The 16,496-nt window shown below is 36.6% G+C and overlaps 2 protein-coding genes and 3 long non-coding RNA genes across 6 annotated transcripts; 3 read left to right on the top strand and 2 right to left on the bottom strand.

The window, feature by feature from the left end:
- Positions 1-134: 134 nt before the first annotated feature.
- On the bottom strand, positions 135-1,181 carry LOC112714862 (copper-transporting ATPase PAA1, chloroplastic). The gene is made up of 3 exons (XM_025766545.3): positions 752-1,181; positions 522-675; positions 135-289 (listed from the first exon to the last, which is right to left on the bottom strand). Exons 1-3 carry the CDS (start codon positions 1,037-1,039, stop codon positions 282-284), a joined length of 450 nt encoding a protein of 149 aa, XP_025622330.1. The 5' UTR covers positions 1,040-1,181; the 3' UTR covers positions 135-281.
- Positions 1,182-3,175: 1,994 nt separating this feature from the next.
- On the top strand, positions 3,176-6,952 carry LOC112714860 (uncharacterized). Its single transcript, XM_072205689.1, has 5 exons — positions 3,176-3,312; positions 3,467-4,559; positions 4,703-5,645; positions 6,312-6,357; positions 6,520-6,952. The coding sequence occupies exon 2, from the start codon at positions 3,495-3,497 to the stop codon at positions 4,251-4,253; it is 759 nt and encodes a 252-aa protein (XP_072061790.1). The 5' UTR covers positions 3,176-3,312; positions 3,467-3,494; the 3' UTR covers positions 4,254-4,559; positions 4,703-5,645; positions 6,312-6,357; positions 6,520-6,952.
- Positions 6,953-8,330: 1,378 nt separating this feature from the next.
- On the bottom strand, positions 8,331-16,496 carry LOC112714856 (uncharacterized). Its single transcript, XR_011867050.1, has 3 exons — positions 16,049-16,496; positions 15,388-15,453; positions 8,331-8,972 (listed from the first exon to the last, which is right to left on the bottom strand). It is a non-coding gene; the product is annotated as an uncharacterized lncRNA (long non-coding RNA).
- LOC140175929 (uncharacterized) lies at positions 8,750-15,035 on the top strand. 2 transcript variants are annotated; one of them, XR_011867052.1, is made up of 4 exons: positions 8,750-8,891; positions 9,689-9,783; positions 9,863-9,973; positions 14,318-15,035. It is a non-coding gene; the product is annotated as an uncharacterized lncRNA (long non-coding RNA). The 2 variants fall into 2 exon arrangements; XR_011867051.1 differs by lacking the exon at positions 14,318-15,035 and adding an exon at positions 10,217-10,348.
- Positions 10,789-13,645, top strand: LOC140175930 (uncharacterized). Its single transcript, XR_011867053.1, has 3 exons — positions 10,789-10,927; positions 13,131-13,217; positions 13,435-13,645. It is a non-coding gene; the product is annotated as an uncharacterized lncRNA (long non-coding RNA).

Genomic DNA, 16,496 nt, shown 5'->3' with positions numbered 1-16,496 from the left:
AGAATTAAGATTGATAAGCTTTATTTGTTTCACTTGCTTTTGTTCCTAAACGTGTATTGATATTCGGTGTGTCCAATTCCTACCTTGTTGTACTGTCATGAAAATATATTTTGCTTGATCATTGAACATATGGATAAAAGAAATTAACACATCACAATTTTTTAATTTTCCACGTCCACAAAAACAATAGCCATCCCAATTCAGGTTGCTCTGTTAAAGAAGACTAATACATGAACACAGCTAACTTCACATGAATCGAGTCCATACAATTCTTGATAGCATCACTCGCCTGCCAATTAATCCACCAAGGTTCATGAAAAATTGCAAACCAAACCAAACCAAATCAACGCTACGAAATTCATGTGCGTGCTGTAACTAACATGTAACTAGCGTTCATTATCTAAAAGAGTACGGTATTGGCAAAAAGTAAAGCAATTGATTGGTAACTTCTAAACGGTAATCCAAAGCTTAGTTTTATTCAGACAAAAACTAGAAGAGAACGATAATTAGCAAAGTCATACCTTGAAAGGTAGAATTGAAACCGCAGTTAGTTAAATGCTGAGCAAGTGCTTCTCCTAATTGCTTCTGCCAGTTGGGGGAACCTTTTTCTTCGGATACGGCAGACACTACTGCTTTAGCGGCGGTTAGATTCACAGTAGCAGATGACACTTGTGGCTGCCCGTTCATCATTTCATTTCATTATTAATATATAAAAGATAAAAAAAATGGAATAGAAAAAGGAAGAGCATACTCGGCTTTCTAGAAGCTTCCTGACGTTATTGGCGCAGCCGTCGCACATCATACCCTCAACGTTGAGAACAATAGCATCGGAGGGAATGTCACCACCACCAGCTGAGCTGGAAACGCAGCGTAGAGGAGGCAGCTGAGACGAGTGGTTGAAGCGGAAGACGAGTGATGGCTTCTGTTTCGCTGCTGATTGAATCGTCCACGTGGCGAATTGACGGTTGAGAGGTTTGAAGAGTGGCTTTAAACTCATCTGTATCTGCATCGGCATGTTGAGGCACAAAGCAGATTCCATAATTGCGATTACAGCACTTCTCACCAAAGTCACAGGTTAGAACTCTCAATAGATCCTCTAAAGAAAGGTGTTTACTTATTAGTGTACCCAATTCGGGTCGAACCACAATAATAGAAACATGTTGAACATTAATACAGTTGATTAATTAATTAAACATGTAGAACATTAATAAACTATGAACTTATTATTATTTTTTGCTTTTAAAAAATTTGAAGTAAAAAATATTAAAAATAATAATTTTTTTTATGAAATTTTAAAAAACATTAATTAAAAATAAAAATTAAATAATAAAGTTAAAAATGCGTTGAAAATATATACAAAAAATTCATTTATACTTATTACCAAGAATTCCAAAAATAATTGTGAGCTTAAACAGGGTTGGAATCATTGTGAGCTTACCCTAACACCCTCGGAACCTCTGTGGCTCTGTCTCCCTTAGTTCTCAGACTCAAAATTCTCTCCTCTCTCACTGCCTAGCCCACTAGAGTCTCTCTCAATCTCACTCGAGTCTCGTCTCAGTCACACTCGCCGGCGTCTCGTTGTTCATCTTGTCGACGTCTCGCGGCCTTCCTCGTCGTCTCACTCGAGTCTCGTCCCTGGGCTCATCGTCGCCGGCGGCAGAGGCAACTCGTGGGGTCGTGGCTTGCTTCATCGTGTCCCGTGAGGTCGTCGTCTTCTGGTTTCTGTTCGTCGTCATCGCCGTGGACCGTTGGTGAGTCCCCGTTCTCTCTCTTCCAGATTTTCCTTCTCCCTGTATTTTGAGCTGTTGCTGAATTGCTAAAATCAATCAATTCGCCTTGTTGATCTAAATGTTGCTGTAAATCATGACTGAATTAGGAATTGTTGAATTTGTTGTTGTAAGTTGAATTTGTTACTGAATTTGTTATTGTAGGTTGAATTTGTTGCTGAAAATATCACTGGACTAATTTTTTGGTTGCTGAAAATCATCTCTAAGTTGAATTTGTTGCTGATTATCACTGAACCTTGAATTTGTTGCCGTCTTGCTGAAATAATCACTTAGCTAAATTTTTTGCTACTGTAAATAATCTTTGGAGCTAAACTTTTTGTTGCTGAAAATTATCATAATTGAATTTGTTGCCGAAAATTATCAATGAGCTGAATTTGTAGCTGTAAGAATAGATTTGATTTTTAGTATTGATTGAGTTGATTCTTATACAGGCAGTATTGATTTGGTATAATTAGTTGAATTTAGTTTTTAATTAGTTGGTAAGAATGCTATGGAAGATATAGATGCAAATCAAAATGAAGGCAATGTTGGTCAAGCTCCAAATTTGTCCGATAAAGATATAGATGCCGATTTTGAGATCACTCCTTGGACTTGATTTAGTTATTGTGTTATGTTTTGCTCTCTTCATTTAAATTGAGAAAGTATTTTGTACTAGTAACTAGTTTATTTTCTATTTTTACATCATTAGTTATGTTTAAGAATTAATACTTAGTTTGTTATTAATGTGTTTGTGAAGACATGCTTTTTTAATTTTAAGCTTATTTTTTGTAATTTTATATTTATATTTAATTGTGACCGGATCAACCAGATTGATTACCGGTTTGGTTTTGATAACTATGAGTTGGAATATATTCATGTATCAATTATATTATTATATTATATGAACACGTATTCTTCTTCCCACCTTTTGGATGCAGCTTTCAGGCTCAGGGAAGAACCAGAGGAAGTAGTATGCACAGTTGAGGAATGGGGTTGAAGAAAATGCTCAGACCAATAGCAACATCACTACACCTACCGTCGCCGCACCCACTCTCTCCTCTTCCAAACCCTCCTCTCCCATCTCCGCCGCCAGATCCCTCCCTCCCCCCGCCACCACCAACACTCACAGTGACCCCAATCCCCAACTCCCAATACCACCGCCTCCTCAACTTTCTCAAGACCCATCTTTCCCCACCTTTCACCCCAGAATCCCTCCTCCATTTCCTCAAATCCAAGCTCCACCACCACCCTTCCTTTTCCCACTACGATTTCCACGTCTTCACCTGGGCCTCCTTCATCGACTCTTTCCGCCACACTCACTCCACTTTCCATTGGATGGCCCAAACCCTAGCTCTCTCCCACCGCTTCCACCACCTCCGCATCCTCCTTGATTTCATTGCCTCCAACCCTTGTCCCTGCTCCGACTCCATCTTCTCCTGCCCCCACACCGAATCCATCTTCCGCTTCGCCATCCATGCTTACTGCAAAGCCGGCAAATTGGACGAAGCTGTCTCCTCGTTCCGTTCCATGTGCAGGTTGATCGACGGTAGGCCTAATGTTGCAGTTTGTAATATCATAATTCATGGATTTGTGAAATGGGGAATGCTTGATAGGGCTCTGGAGTTTTATGATGAGATTGTTAGGGTTAGGATTAGGCCTGATTTGTTCACTTTTAACATCTTGATCAGTGGTTATTGTAGGAATTTGAAGTTTGGGTTGGCATTGGAGATGTTCAAGGAGATGAGAAAGATGGGGTGTGAGCCAAATGTGGTTACTTTCAACACTTTGATTAAGGGGATGTTTAGGGAGGGGAAGGTTGAGGAAGGGATTGGGATGGCTCATGAGATGATTTATTTGGGGTGCGAGTTCTCCAATGTCACTTGTGAGATTCTGGTTCGAGGACTTTGCGAGAAAGGAAAGGTTTTGCAGGCTTGTGAGATGTTAGTTGATTTCTCCAGAAAGGGCGTTTTACCTAAAGGGTATGATTATTTTGATTTGGTGGATGCTCTGTGTGGGAATGGAGATGTTGATAGAGCATTGAGGCTAATTTATGAGTTGTGGGAGAAAGGATGTGTGCCTAGCTTGATTGCTTGCATTGTGATGATTGATGGGTTGAGAAGATCGAGGAAGACTAAAGAAGCTTGGAGATTAGTGGAAAAGATGCTTAAAGAGGGTATGATACTGGATGTTATTACTTTTAATTTTGTGCTTCAGGATATTTGCAAAGTGGGAAGAACAGAGGAAGCAAATAAATTAAGATTGCTTGCTTCGAGCAAGGGTTTGGAACCAGACGACATGACATATAAAATTTTGGTTAATGGATACACAGGAGAAGGCCGGAAAATGGAGGGAGAGTCAGTGGTGAATGAGATGTTGGATAGGGGATTCATACCTGATCTTGCTTCATATAATGAATTGATGAATGCACTATCCACATGTCAACGACACTCCACCCCCGGTCAGCCTAACAAACTTGACCACACATAATACAAGTGTTCAAGGTTTAACTTGGTGTTCAATTATAATTGAAGCCTAGGATAAATGATATATGAATGATTGAGATCTTAATATGAAGAAAAAAACTTAAGGTGATTAATGAGAGTTGTCATCCATCATGTGAAGTCAGCTGGAGCACGAATTAAGTTAATCCGCAAAGTCTTCTCTGAAGATGGTCCGTACTCAACTTGCATCCTCTTAGCCTATTTGATTATATTACAAGATTATAGATTCAAATGGAATTGTCCCTGTTACACAAGACCTAAATCCTTTGAATTACAAGACATTATTTTAACTGTAGGTATTTACTACTAATTTGAATTTGCTGTTGTGTATTTACGATACCTTGAATAGTGGTATTTTCAGATACGTTTTAGTTGTTGGCTTCTTTCCTTGAGCCTTTGTAATTTTTGTTTTACACATTATATTGATTCTTTCAGGAGGATGTCCTATTGGATCTAATAGCAAAATAGAAGTGGTGATGTGGGTGCCAATGTGCCATCACATAACCCCGGCTAAGGACCTGGGGAGATATTTTTGGAGGTATGCGCTGTGATTCTCATATTTGAAAGGGAATGCTGAAGTTGAAAAGACAATCCAAGCTAGGCAGCAGACACTAGTGGTTGCTGAGTACTTTGGATAATTGCAATACCATTACTTAAGTATTGCCGTGTTTCTCTATCTTTCCCAAATTGTGTAAATTAACATTGCTACAGATAGGATTAGGAGGAGTAAAAAACACAGGACAATACCAACACCTTGAGAGGAAACAAAAATACCAGATCAATAGCATCTTCATCATCATGCTACAAGTTGAAAGTGTAGCAAGACGACATACAGTATGTGTTTCTAATAAGATCATGGTTCTGAAAACCGAATCGGATCGGCCGGTTCAACCGGAAAAACCGGGAACCGGTCACCTAACCGGTCCGGGTAAGGTCAGAAACCGTTTGGCAAAAAACCGGTGAGAAACCGGTCGAACCGGCGGTTAACCGGTGAACCGGGAGAACCGTCCGGTTTTTTAGCAGTTTTTGGTTTGGATATTAAACTGCGTTGTTTTGAAGGTTAAAAAAAAAAAAAAAAGCTAAACGCAACGAAGTGCGAACCCTAATCCTAATCTCAGTCTCACACTTTCACAAGACTCCAAGAGAAAGCACAGCAATCAGCATAGCCACCACGGGCAGAAGAGAAAGCACCCACGGGCCACGATCGAGCAGCCCCTCTTCGCCGTCGCATAGCCACCACCATCGCCACCGCATCCCACATCCCACAGCCCCTCTTCGTCATCGCCTAGCTCCCCTCGTCGTTGGTGGTCGCCAAGCTCGCCTCCTCCATCGTCGTCGCCAAGCTTGCCTCCTCCTTCATTGCCGTTACTCGCCGCCGGTAATCCTCTGTTCTTATTCGTTTTCATGATTTGTGAACCAAGTATACAACTCTCGATGCATGGCACTTGTTTTAGATTTCTGGGTTCTCAAACTTGCTTTACCTTCATTTGGTATTTGGCCTTGTTGCCCAGCTTGCCTCTTAAAAGCTACAAGAGATAAGTAGGGGCTTTCCTTACAGTCCTCTATTCACATCACATTGCTTTTGTCATTGCAATTTGCAAAGGATGCTATAGTATGTCATATCACTTCCCTGTAATCGAAGGGATTCATTCTCTCTAGATTTTTTTTGGTGGGTGGGGGAAGGGAGGGAGGGGGGGGTGGGATTTAAGTTTGATCAAATTCGATATGATTGTTGCAGAACATTTTGCCAGTGATTTTCATTGTACAACTTCTATTGGTCTTTATCCATAGCACTGTCTCAATTTATTGACTTCCCAATTTATCGTGCATAAACTGAGCTTTGAAAAACATGTGTTGGATTTTGCCTTTTGACCCACTTTTGTGTTTACTTATTCCACTCACTATATGAAATGTGTGATTTTTTTTTTTTTTGTGGCTATTCCTGATGAATGAAGAAATCCACCATTAATGAGCTGCCGATTACTTCCATCATTTTCCCTGTCTATTGTTTTTGAAATATATTGCAATTTGTTTAATTTTGCAGATCTATTATATGCTTCTGAATGGCGTGGCTGGAGCTTGGAAAGAAGGTAAGTTATCTTTTAATTTTATAGTATATTATTTTCATTAAAAAAAGAAAAGGTTACACAGCTTGCAGGAGATCAGGCTGTTCCCATAAATAATGCTATGCCATATAATTTAAAGACATAATTTTATTTACTGACAATGTACTGTTTAATACCTGAGTGCAGAGAATTTATATGAATATTTCTAGAGCTTTGAATACATCTTCATTTAGGCGTGTGGCAGGGTCAAGCAGTGGACCTATTTAACTTTTATGTGCATAACATCCTTGACCAGCAGCCATTCATAGCCCCGAAAGCAATGACATTGTTTTGGAAATTTTTTTCGTTTAGGTTGGTTTATGTTTCTAACACTCTTTGGTACGTTTCCACATGTAATTCATGGTTAAACCTAATGCTTAGTTGCAAAACCTCATTATTTGTGCTAAATTGTGGTATGAGGGACGAGGTGGAATGTTGAATGCGTTCCATGATTAACAATCTATTATAACGAGTCACCTTCATTGTACTTCTGATTTGGATAATATAATCAAATCTCAGTTGAACAACAACGTGAGTGTTCTTAGTTGGAACACTTAATGATAATTATGATTTTTGATGAGTTGCACCTTTGATTAGTTGAAAACATGCTAGTAATTGTTTCTTTTGAATGTAGAAAATTATGGGTTTGTCATTATGTGCGTTTTTTTTTGTTTAGTTATAAACTGATGTTTGAAATTGTTTGTGAACTTCTAATATTAAGTAATGAATAATTTATTATGTGAAATTTTAAATTTTATTAAGTTAGAAATTATTGAATTTATATATTTAAAATTATTTTTAGGTTTTTTAATAATTTTATTTAATATTTAATTAAACCGGTTAAATTCCGGTTAAATTTTAGTCGAACCAGTAAATCATTGAACCAGTGACTTCACCGGTTTTTTGACTGGTCCGGTTCTCGCAACCTTGAATAAGATTGAAGTGCAGTGGGCAATTAAGTACCTTCAAATTATACAAAATCTGAAGAAATCATTAAGCAAAAGAGGAGTGCTATACATACAAGTCATTTTTGTTTACAAGTCTTACAAGTTGGGCCTGAAATGCACGTTATTGAACCATCTTCGCGTAAAAAGAAGAAGAGACATAGAGAAAGAAGAAGAAGAAGAAGAGGAAGAAGAAGCACGAAGAAAGAAGAAGAAAAAAAAAAGGCAAAAAAAAAACGTGAAAACAACGTGAATATAAATGAATTGTATTTGTATAGAAAAGCGTTCTCTCTTTGCCTTCGATCTCCTTCTGTTTTTTTCGATTTTCATGGTTTCTGAAATCAAGCTTTGAAATTGTTTTGAAGATGATGGAATTTCAGAAATACACCCGAACGATTATAAAAATATACCCAAACGATTACAGAAATACATCCAAAGGATTACAGAAATACACCCAAACAGTTACAGAAATAAACTAAAGGATTTAAGAAATACACCCAACATAGGGGGAGACAGTATATTTTTTCTTGAAATCTTTTAATGTTTTGCTAGTTAAGGATGAGGCACATGACAATGACAATCTAGAAAAAAATCTAGAAAAACAGTAAAATAGTATCTTGAATCATGTTTCTTTGTTTTTTCTGGTGATTTTGATGAAGAAGAAAGATAAAACGAAATGAGGAGAAGAAATTTCAATAAAAAAAGAGAGGGGAAGAGATGGTGTTGATGACGATGATAACGAGAGAGAAAAATTACGAAAAAGAAGAAAAAGAGACACGGAGGAAGAAGAAGAGACAAAAAAACGTAAAACGACGTGAATATAAATAACTTGTATGACTTGTATTGAAAATCACTTATACGTGAAAAATTACTCTTAAGCAAAAAGAGGAAGTTGGGCTCCAATTATTATTTTATAAAATCCCAGAGAAACTTGCTAACGTTTTACAGTGTATAAACTACTGTAAAGGTAGCTTTAACTATAAGTAGTTTATATATTAGCAGTACCAAATATAATTAATAAAATAAGATTTTGTGAATATGATTTGACAACTTATGATTTTTTGAGAATATAGTGTTTCCAAAAGACAAGGGAAGCACGATGGAGAACAAATAAGTCCAAAAATAGCTCTTAAAGCTATACAATAACACCTGACCTATCTCAAAACTTAGACCATCAAATAGAGACCTCTTAATCTTGGTCAATTGGACCGATGACCACACTAATATGGTGACTCAAAAATCTCAAAAGGAAAATAGAGACCTCGTAAACGAATCGAAACTAATCTCTTAGTCAATTGGACCGATGGCCACACTAATAAGTAATAACCAGTGAGGTTCTAATTAGTAATAACCAGTGAGGTTCGTGAAAACCGCAAACAATTACAATCTGTAGACTTTGACTCCATTGTTCACCCTTCAACCTCCTGTTTAGACTGGGGTTTGTCAAACTAGAGTTTAAATGAAAGTATAAAGTGAAATTCATTAACATCATTAGTGAGGAAAGAGGCGAAGGCGAGTTCTCCAGGAGCATCATCCAGAAAGTGGAATCCGAGGTTACTCCAAGCTTCGTTCCCTGTAAGTATATGTCCGAACTTGATCTCCCATGATCTCTTTTGCATTTGATTTATCCCTATGAGAATAGGAATTTTATTCAATCTGCACCCCAAGTGGGAGTTCAACAAAACCATACAATCATTACATAAGCACTTTTAATGAGATTCTTATGTTGTGTTTAGTTTCAATGATCAAGCCACGAGTCAAAATCCTGTTTTAAATTAATTAGTATTTTATGCGTGTGAAGAAGCCCTTGATCTCACTCATGGAAGGTAATCATTCAATAAATGATCACAAAATCAGAAATCACTCACAATTAGTCAGAACGACCTCAAGGTTGTAAAAATATAATTATGAAGCCATCGGCATCTCCCAGCAGTATCAATAGAATTTTTTTTCATTTAAATTAAGACAAGAAGTTAAAGTAACTATATTTTAGCATAGAATAACTAATGAAACATTTTAAGGTGTACATATTTCATATGTTTCCGAGGTCAGGAAGCTTAACCATCTGTGGTGGAAAACTGCCAAGAAGATTTTACCATTTGAAATCACTAAAAAGATTTAATAGAAAATCTAATCGATCAATAGTTATGTAGAGAATATGTAATCAATAATTCTGTTGAAAAGAGGTAGAATATATTTGTTTAGTTAATTTGTTTGTTTGTATTTTTTAACATTAGCTATAAAAAGTATTAATTATATATGCGGCACACTGCCATGAAGCCTAGGCTCAATAGAGCAGGATGCATAGTTGCATACTATATCTATTATCTTCATATTGCATTACATTAACATTTTCCTCATTACAAAAACAGATGGGCTCTCACCCACCCGACTATCTGTTAAAGAATATGGGAAGATGAAGAAGAAGCAGATGAAACCCATTAACATTTTTGGACATGGTTCCTTGGTACACTGAGCATGAATTTAAAAAGCATTATATCACATTAACTTTTCTTTCCTTTCAATTTGTATATTTGATGTTTCAGGAAAAAAGTTTGGCAGGACAAAGGAACTTACAAAACCAGAAGAGGTAACTGAGAAACAACCCTTTCAGCTTCCTGACTTCATTGCTGGCACTTGAATTGAGAAAATCACAGGTTGTATGATCTTCTGCCTTCATATGTTAATATGTTATGACTTCGTTCAAGTGAATTTTCTGGAGGAAAAATTCTTCCTATTGATTTTTAATATTGCTATGATGGAATAGCCTTGCATCCTACCTTTTCACCGAACACTTATCTTTTGATTTTTCTATTTCTTTGAACTCAAGATTACGCAAACATGAAACTATCTTCTATGAATGGACCTAAGTGTTTTTAATTAATTTCTATATTTTGTAGTTGCAGTTTGTATCAAGCTGTCTAAATATTGTTTCACAAAGGCTTATATTGAGAAAGGCCTTCGGCAAAAAGTTGAAACGAATGAAACAAAAGCAAAGGGAGCGCATGCAACCGAAAATGGACATAGACCACTATCAGGTTCCATCTGAATACGGGGCACTCAGTTCTCTAAAAGTTATTTTTCTATAAAATAAATAGAAAACTAAGCTATGAAAATTTAGTACTAATATGCTGTGTTAGCAAAGACACCTTTATGAGAGGTGTTTTCAGTATTGGAGAGTTAATTCGCCTATCCAGTGCCTTCTACATGGAAAATACGATCTCGTCCAGCGTCTTTAGCGATAAAGGCGTCACCCGATTCAGTGCATCCTAGTCAACAATGCCAAAAAAATGATACAGTTGCTACCAGGATAAAAAGATAACAGCTGAGCAGTATATTTCAAAAGGGTGACAATTTGATAAATAATTTATAAAACTTAAAAATATTATAGTTGATGACAGACATGAAAAATGTTTTGATTGACAAATTTTTATTTAGTTTTCATAAAAGGGCCTAACTCAAGGAAAGGAAACAAAAACAATCACCAAGTTCAGCTACTAACTAGTTCATTGTCACCATAGGAGGAAGTGAAATGTAAAACTCATTAACATCATCAGTCAAGAAAGGGGCGAGCTCTACAGAAGCAGCATCCAGAAAGTGGAATCCCCGAGGTAACTCCACGCTTCGTTTCCCTCTAACTATGTACAAACTTGATCTCTCATGGTCTCTTTCGCATTTGATCGAGAATAGGGTTTTAATTCAATTTGCACCCCAAATGGAAGTTCAACAAAACCATACTCTAAATACATGCATTCACAATACTTCATTTGGCGATGCTGACCATCAGTATCAATAGAAAAAGAAACAACATTTGGATTGAAACTTAGGCTTGAAAAATAACATACAAAGTTAGTTCTATGATACACATAAGCACTTTTAATGAGATTCTTATGCAGTGTTTAGTTCCAATATGATCAAGCCATGAGTCAATATCTTGTTTTGAAATAATTAGTATTTTATGCGTGTGAAGAAGTCCTTGATCTCACTCATCAAAGGTAAAAAAAAGTGAGTAAAAGCACCACCAAAAAATAACTCTTATGTTGTAATTTTCATCCAATAAATGATCACAAAATCAGAAAGAATTCACAATTACTTAGAAATAATTCAATAAATTACCAAACAATCATATTCAGGTTTCTGTCCCACACCACCACATAGGGAGTCATAACCTTGGAATCCTAAACAAGAACGAGAACAAAAAAGTTTTGGTACAATGTAATCTTTTCAATTAACTTTAAAACAAATAATCTCACCTTATTGCTAAGAAGACTTTCATGCTTTTTCATTCATATGTCTATGAAAAGAGACAATTATTGGATTATAACGGTCAAAATTTGGAAGGCAACCATTGCCTTTCCATCTTAGAAATTAATGTCATTGCTTCATCAATAAACCCCTCATTGGTAAGCCCACATATCATAATATTATAGATATCAATATTACAACAATTTTTGGTCAAACGACCCTCCAAAAGCTCTCTTGCATCCATTCCCCTTCTACGCAAAGCATCTATTAATATACTTAATGTATATTCATTTGGCTTGATGTTGCATTTCATTCTCAACAATTTAACGGCTGCTTCTAATTGATTAACAGTATCAGTAAATCAAGGAGGAACAAATGAATACATTGGGAGAAAGTTATTCTTGAAATCAAATCTTCGGCATTCTACGAGTCCAATTTTGCATAATTCATCAACAACGGTGTTGTAGATTATTAAGTTGGGCTTAGTTAGTTTCTGCTCTAGTATTTGCAGCATTTCAATGACTTCTTCTATCGGATCTTCTTCACAAATCCCCTTGATTAACACCCCATAAGTGACTTCGTTAAGCTGAAATCTCATGGCATCTACCTTAACATGAAGGTCCAATGAATATACATTAACGGGATTTCAGCTTATGGAAGCATTGGACCTTCATGTTAAGGTAGATGCAATGGGATTTCAGCTTAATCAAGGGGATTTGTGAGGAAGATCGGATATAAGAAGCCAACTACTACTAAATAGAAGAAGCCATTGAGGTGCTGCAAATACTAGAGCAGAAACCAACTAAGCCCAACTTAATAATCTACAACAATGCATTATGCAAAATTGGACTTGTAGAGAAGGCCGAAGATTTTATTTCAAGAATGAAAATTTCTCCCAATTTGTTTATTTATTCCTCCTTCATTTACGGATACTGTGGTGTTAATCAATTAAAAGCAGCTGTTAAATTGTCGAGAAAAATGATAAAAAACAGCATCAAGCCAAATGAATATACATTAAGTATATTAATCATGCTTTTAGAGAAAGAGTTGAAAAAGCTCAAAAAGTACTTAATATGATGTTGAAACAAGACTATATACCTAATGTTGTGATTTATAGTGTATTAATTGAAGGCTACTTTTTAATTAAGAAAGTGACTGAATGGTGTGTAAAAGAGATTACTCCATATCCGCCCATGTGCAGTACTCTTTTGAATGGTGTGTAGAAGAGGAAGGGATGCAAGAGAGTTTTTTGTAGGGTCTTTTGGCTAAAAATTGCTGTAATATTGATATCTATAATATTAAGATATGTGAACTTACCAAAGAGGGGTTTATTGATCAAGTAATGGCCTTAGTTTCTAAGATAAAAGACAATACTTCTAAATTTTGACAATTATAATCCAATAATTATGGCTCGTTTTCATAGAAATATGAATGAAGAAGCATTAAAGCGTCTCCGTGAAATTCAGGGTGAAGGTCTTCTTAGTAACAAGGTACGATGATTTGTTTCAAAGTTAATTGAAAAGAATACATTATATATCCACCCGACCAAGACTTCTTTTTCGTTCTTAGGTGGATTTCCAAGATTATGACTCCCCATGGGGTGGAAGTGGACCGTGGGACAGATTCTTGGATGGGAAACATGAATATGATCGTTGGGTAATTTATTGAATTCATTATGAGTAATTGTGAATTCTTTCTGATTTTGTGATCTGCATGAAAATTACAAAATACAGTTATTTTTTGCATAAAATACTAATTATTTTAAAACAAGATATTGACTCATGGCTTGATCATTGGAACTTAGCATAAGAATCTCATTAAAAGTGCTTATGTGTATTATAGAGCTAACTTTGTATGTTGTTTTTTAAACCAGAGATTCAATCCAAATGTTAGTTCTTTTTCTATTGATACGGATGGGCAGCATTGCCAAAGGAAGTATTGTGAATGCTATGTATTGATTGTATGGTTTTGTTGAACTCCCATCTGGGGTGCAAATTGAATCAAAACCCTATTCTCAGAGGGATAGATCAAGGGATTAGATCAAATACGAGAGATAAGTTTGTACATACTTGGAGGGAATCGAAGCTTGGAGTTACCTAGGGAGTTTTATATTTCACTTCCTCCTACAGTGACAATGAACTAGTTTGTGATTGTTTTCGTTTCCTTTTCTTGGGTTAAGCCCCTTTATGATACCTAAACAAAAATTTGTCAATTAAAACATTTTTCATATTTGTCATCAACTATAATATTTTTAAGTTTTGCAAATTATTTATCAAATTGTCATCCTTTTGAAATACACTGCTCAGCTGCTATTGCCATGGTGGCAATCGTATCCCTTTTTTTGGCATTGTTGACTAGGATGCACTGAATCGGGTGGCGCCTTTACTGCTAAAGACGCTAAATGAGATCGTACTTTCCATGTAGAAGGCACTATCCGGATATGCTAATTAACTCTCTAATACTGAAAACGCCTCTCATAAAGGTGTCTTTGCTAATGTAGCATATTAGTACTAAATTTTCATAGCTTAATTTTCTATTTATTTTATACAAAAGTAACTTTCAGAGAAAAAAAACGAGTGTAGTATTCAGATGGAACCTGATAGTCTATGTCCATTTTCGGTTGCATGCGCTCCTCTTGGTTTTGTTTCAACTTTTTGCCGAAGACCTTTCTCGATATAAGCCTTTGTGAAACAAATATTTAGACAGCTTAATACAAACTGCAACTACAAAATGTAAAAATTAATTAAAAAACTTAGGTCCATAGAAGGTAGTTCCATGTTACATAATCTTGAGTTCAAAGAAATAGAAAAAATCAAAAGATAAGTGTTCGGTGAAAAGGTAGGATGCAAGGCTATTCCATCGTAGCAATATTAAAAATCAATAGGGAGAATTATTCCTCTAAAAAATTCATCTGAACGAAATCATAACATACTAACATATGAAGGCAGAAGATCATACAACTTGTGATTTTCTCAATTCTGGTGCCAGCAATTAAGTAGGAAGACTGACGGGAAGCAGAGAAGAGGTGACAGCCAGAAATGATGAGGAGCAGAGCGAGGAGAGGAGAAGCACCGACGACCCACGGTGAGGAGTGGATAGCGGTGATGGTGGCTGGCTGGGTGGCGGCTGCTCTTGGTTGGAGTTGGAGGAAGATTGGAAGAGGAAATTAGGATTGAGGTGTGGTGAGGTGACGGACTGAACAAAAGGGGCTGGGGCTATGTGGGTTCAGACCAAGGTTGCGAGAACCGGACCGGTTAATGAACCAATAAGACTACTGGTTCACTGGTTCAATGATTCAACCGGAGTTCAACTGAAATTCAACCGATTTAATTAAATATTAAATAAAATTATTAAAAATTCTATATATAATTTCAAATATTTAAATTTAATAATTTTTATCCTATTAAAATTTAAAATTTTATAATTTCACATAATAACTATTATTGAATGAAACAAATTTTGTTATTTCACGCACTATTAACTATTAAGATATGAAAGCCCAAGTGCAGTTGCTTTTCACAAATGAGACAGTCCTATTTGAATATATTGTAAATTTGTTTTACAGAAATAAGATTCAGAATCTAAGGGTTTCAATCAAATAGGATTAACGCAAAGTGATACATTTCCAACAAGTAGTGAAAGAATTTGAGGAAACAAAAAGATACTGCTATTAATTCTAAACTCTGAGGTAAGAGATAAAACCATTTTTCCATTCTCAAGTGCATCTTTCACCAAAGGGTCTTCATTTGAAGTCACACGCAACACACATCAAAAAGTAAATACTCCTCGTAATACAAAAAACCAGAAAGGCAGGCATAATGCTTACATGAAAGTGAGATTGGAGTTTCCTCCTCAATAATTGCTGAGAAGCCATCTTAGTCGTCTATCCTCACTGAAAATTATTGGTAACCATGTTAAGATATTAAGCAAATTAATAAATCCGAAACATATAAGAGATCAATTTTATTAGTAAGCATATGGAAGAAAAAACACACACAGAGGAAACATCACTAAATACCTGAAAATGCAGTGAAGAAAGATGAAAACCATGAGTCAAAGTAATTTTCACATTTATCTAGATTCTCATGAGCTACCAAATCTCATGTAAATTTTAAAAGAATACACACTTTATTGTTTGCTCCAAATTTTGAACAACATTTCCTTCCCAACAAAAAAAATAAGTAAAAAAGAACAACGGATTATATGAACAATGTCCACTTCTAAACAACAATGTGCACATATGAAATAGCTTGAAAACAATGAGAGTAAAAGCAGCATAGAGAATCATGAACAAAATTAACTCAAGCAAACAAAATACAGCTAACAAAAATCATGAACAAAATCAACTCACCAAACAAAATCCTGCTAATCAGCTAACAAAATTAACTCGCTAATCAAAATCCAGCTACTCAGCAACTCAGTTTCAAACAACAGCAAAACACTAAAACCAGCAAAAATGATTCCAAGTCCCTGTGCTTACTGCTTACCGGCAGCAAGGATGAAGGGGAGTGACGGCGACGACAGAGGAGACGGCGGCACCGGCGAACACAGAGAGAGCCTCGAACAGAGGAGATGGCGATGGCCACAGCTTCCGCACGACGGCGAGGGAGCTTCCTACAACGACGACACAGCTTCCTAGGACGGCGACGGAGCTTCCAACAACAGCGATACAGCTCCTGCGACCGCGACGGAGCTTCCACACGCGATGCCTATACACGCAACGGGGGTGCGGGGGTGTGGGGGGTGCGGTGGCTGAGGTGGCTACGGGGCTGCGGTGGCTGCGGGCGGTGGGACTGGGTGGCTAGGATTCTTTATTTTTGCGTATGTGTGGGTTTTGTTGATAGTTGCGTCCACTTGTGTGCCTAACAGAGTAGTTTTAAGTTTGTTCTTTCAATTTCAAAATTTCAGAGAGATGGTTGGGAGTGTGACCGGGCT

Source organism: Arachis hypogaea, chromosome 10 (assembly GCF_003086295.3).
Source record: "Arachis hypogaea cultivar Tifrunner chromosome 10, arahy.Tifrunner.gnm2.J5K5, whole genome shotgun sequence".
In the NCBI taxonomy this organism is placed as follows: Eukaryota; Viridiplantae; Streptophyta; class Magnoliopsida; order Fabales; family Fabaceae; genus Arachis; species Arachis hypogaea.
This window is presented reverse-complemented; position numbering and strand designations above follow the sequence as displayed.

What these genes read in the sequence shown, in the direction of transcription:
- LOC112714860 (XM_072205689.1), top strand. Translation starts at nt 3,495, where the DNA reads ATGTTCAAGGAGATGAGAAAGATGGGGTGTGAGCCAAATGTGGTTACT.
- LOC112714862 (XM_025766545.3), bottom strand. Translation starts at nt 1,039, where the DNA reads ATGGAATCTGCTTTGTGCCTCAACATGCCGATGCAGATACAGATGAGT. An exon ending in GGAAGCTTCTAGAAAGCCGA is followed by an intron (nt 676 to 751) that starts GTATGCTCTTCC and finishes ATGAACGGGCAG; the next exon opens with CCACAAGTGTCATCTGCTAC.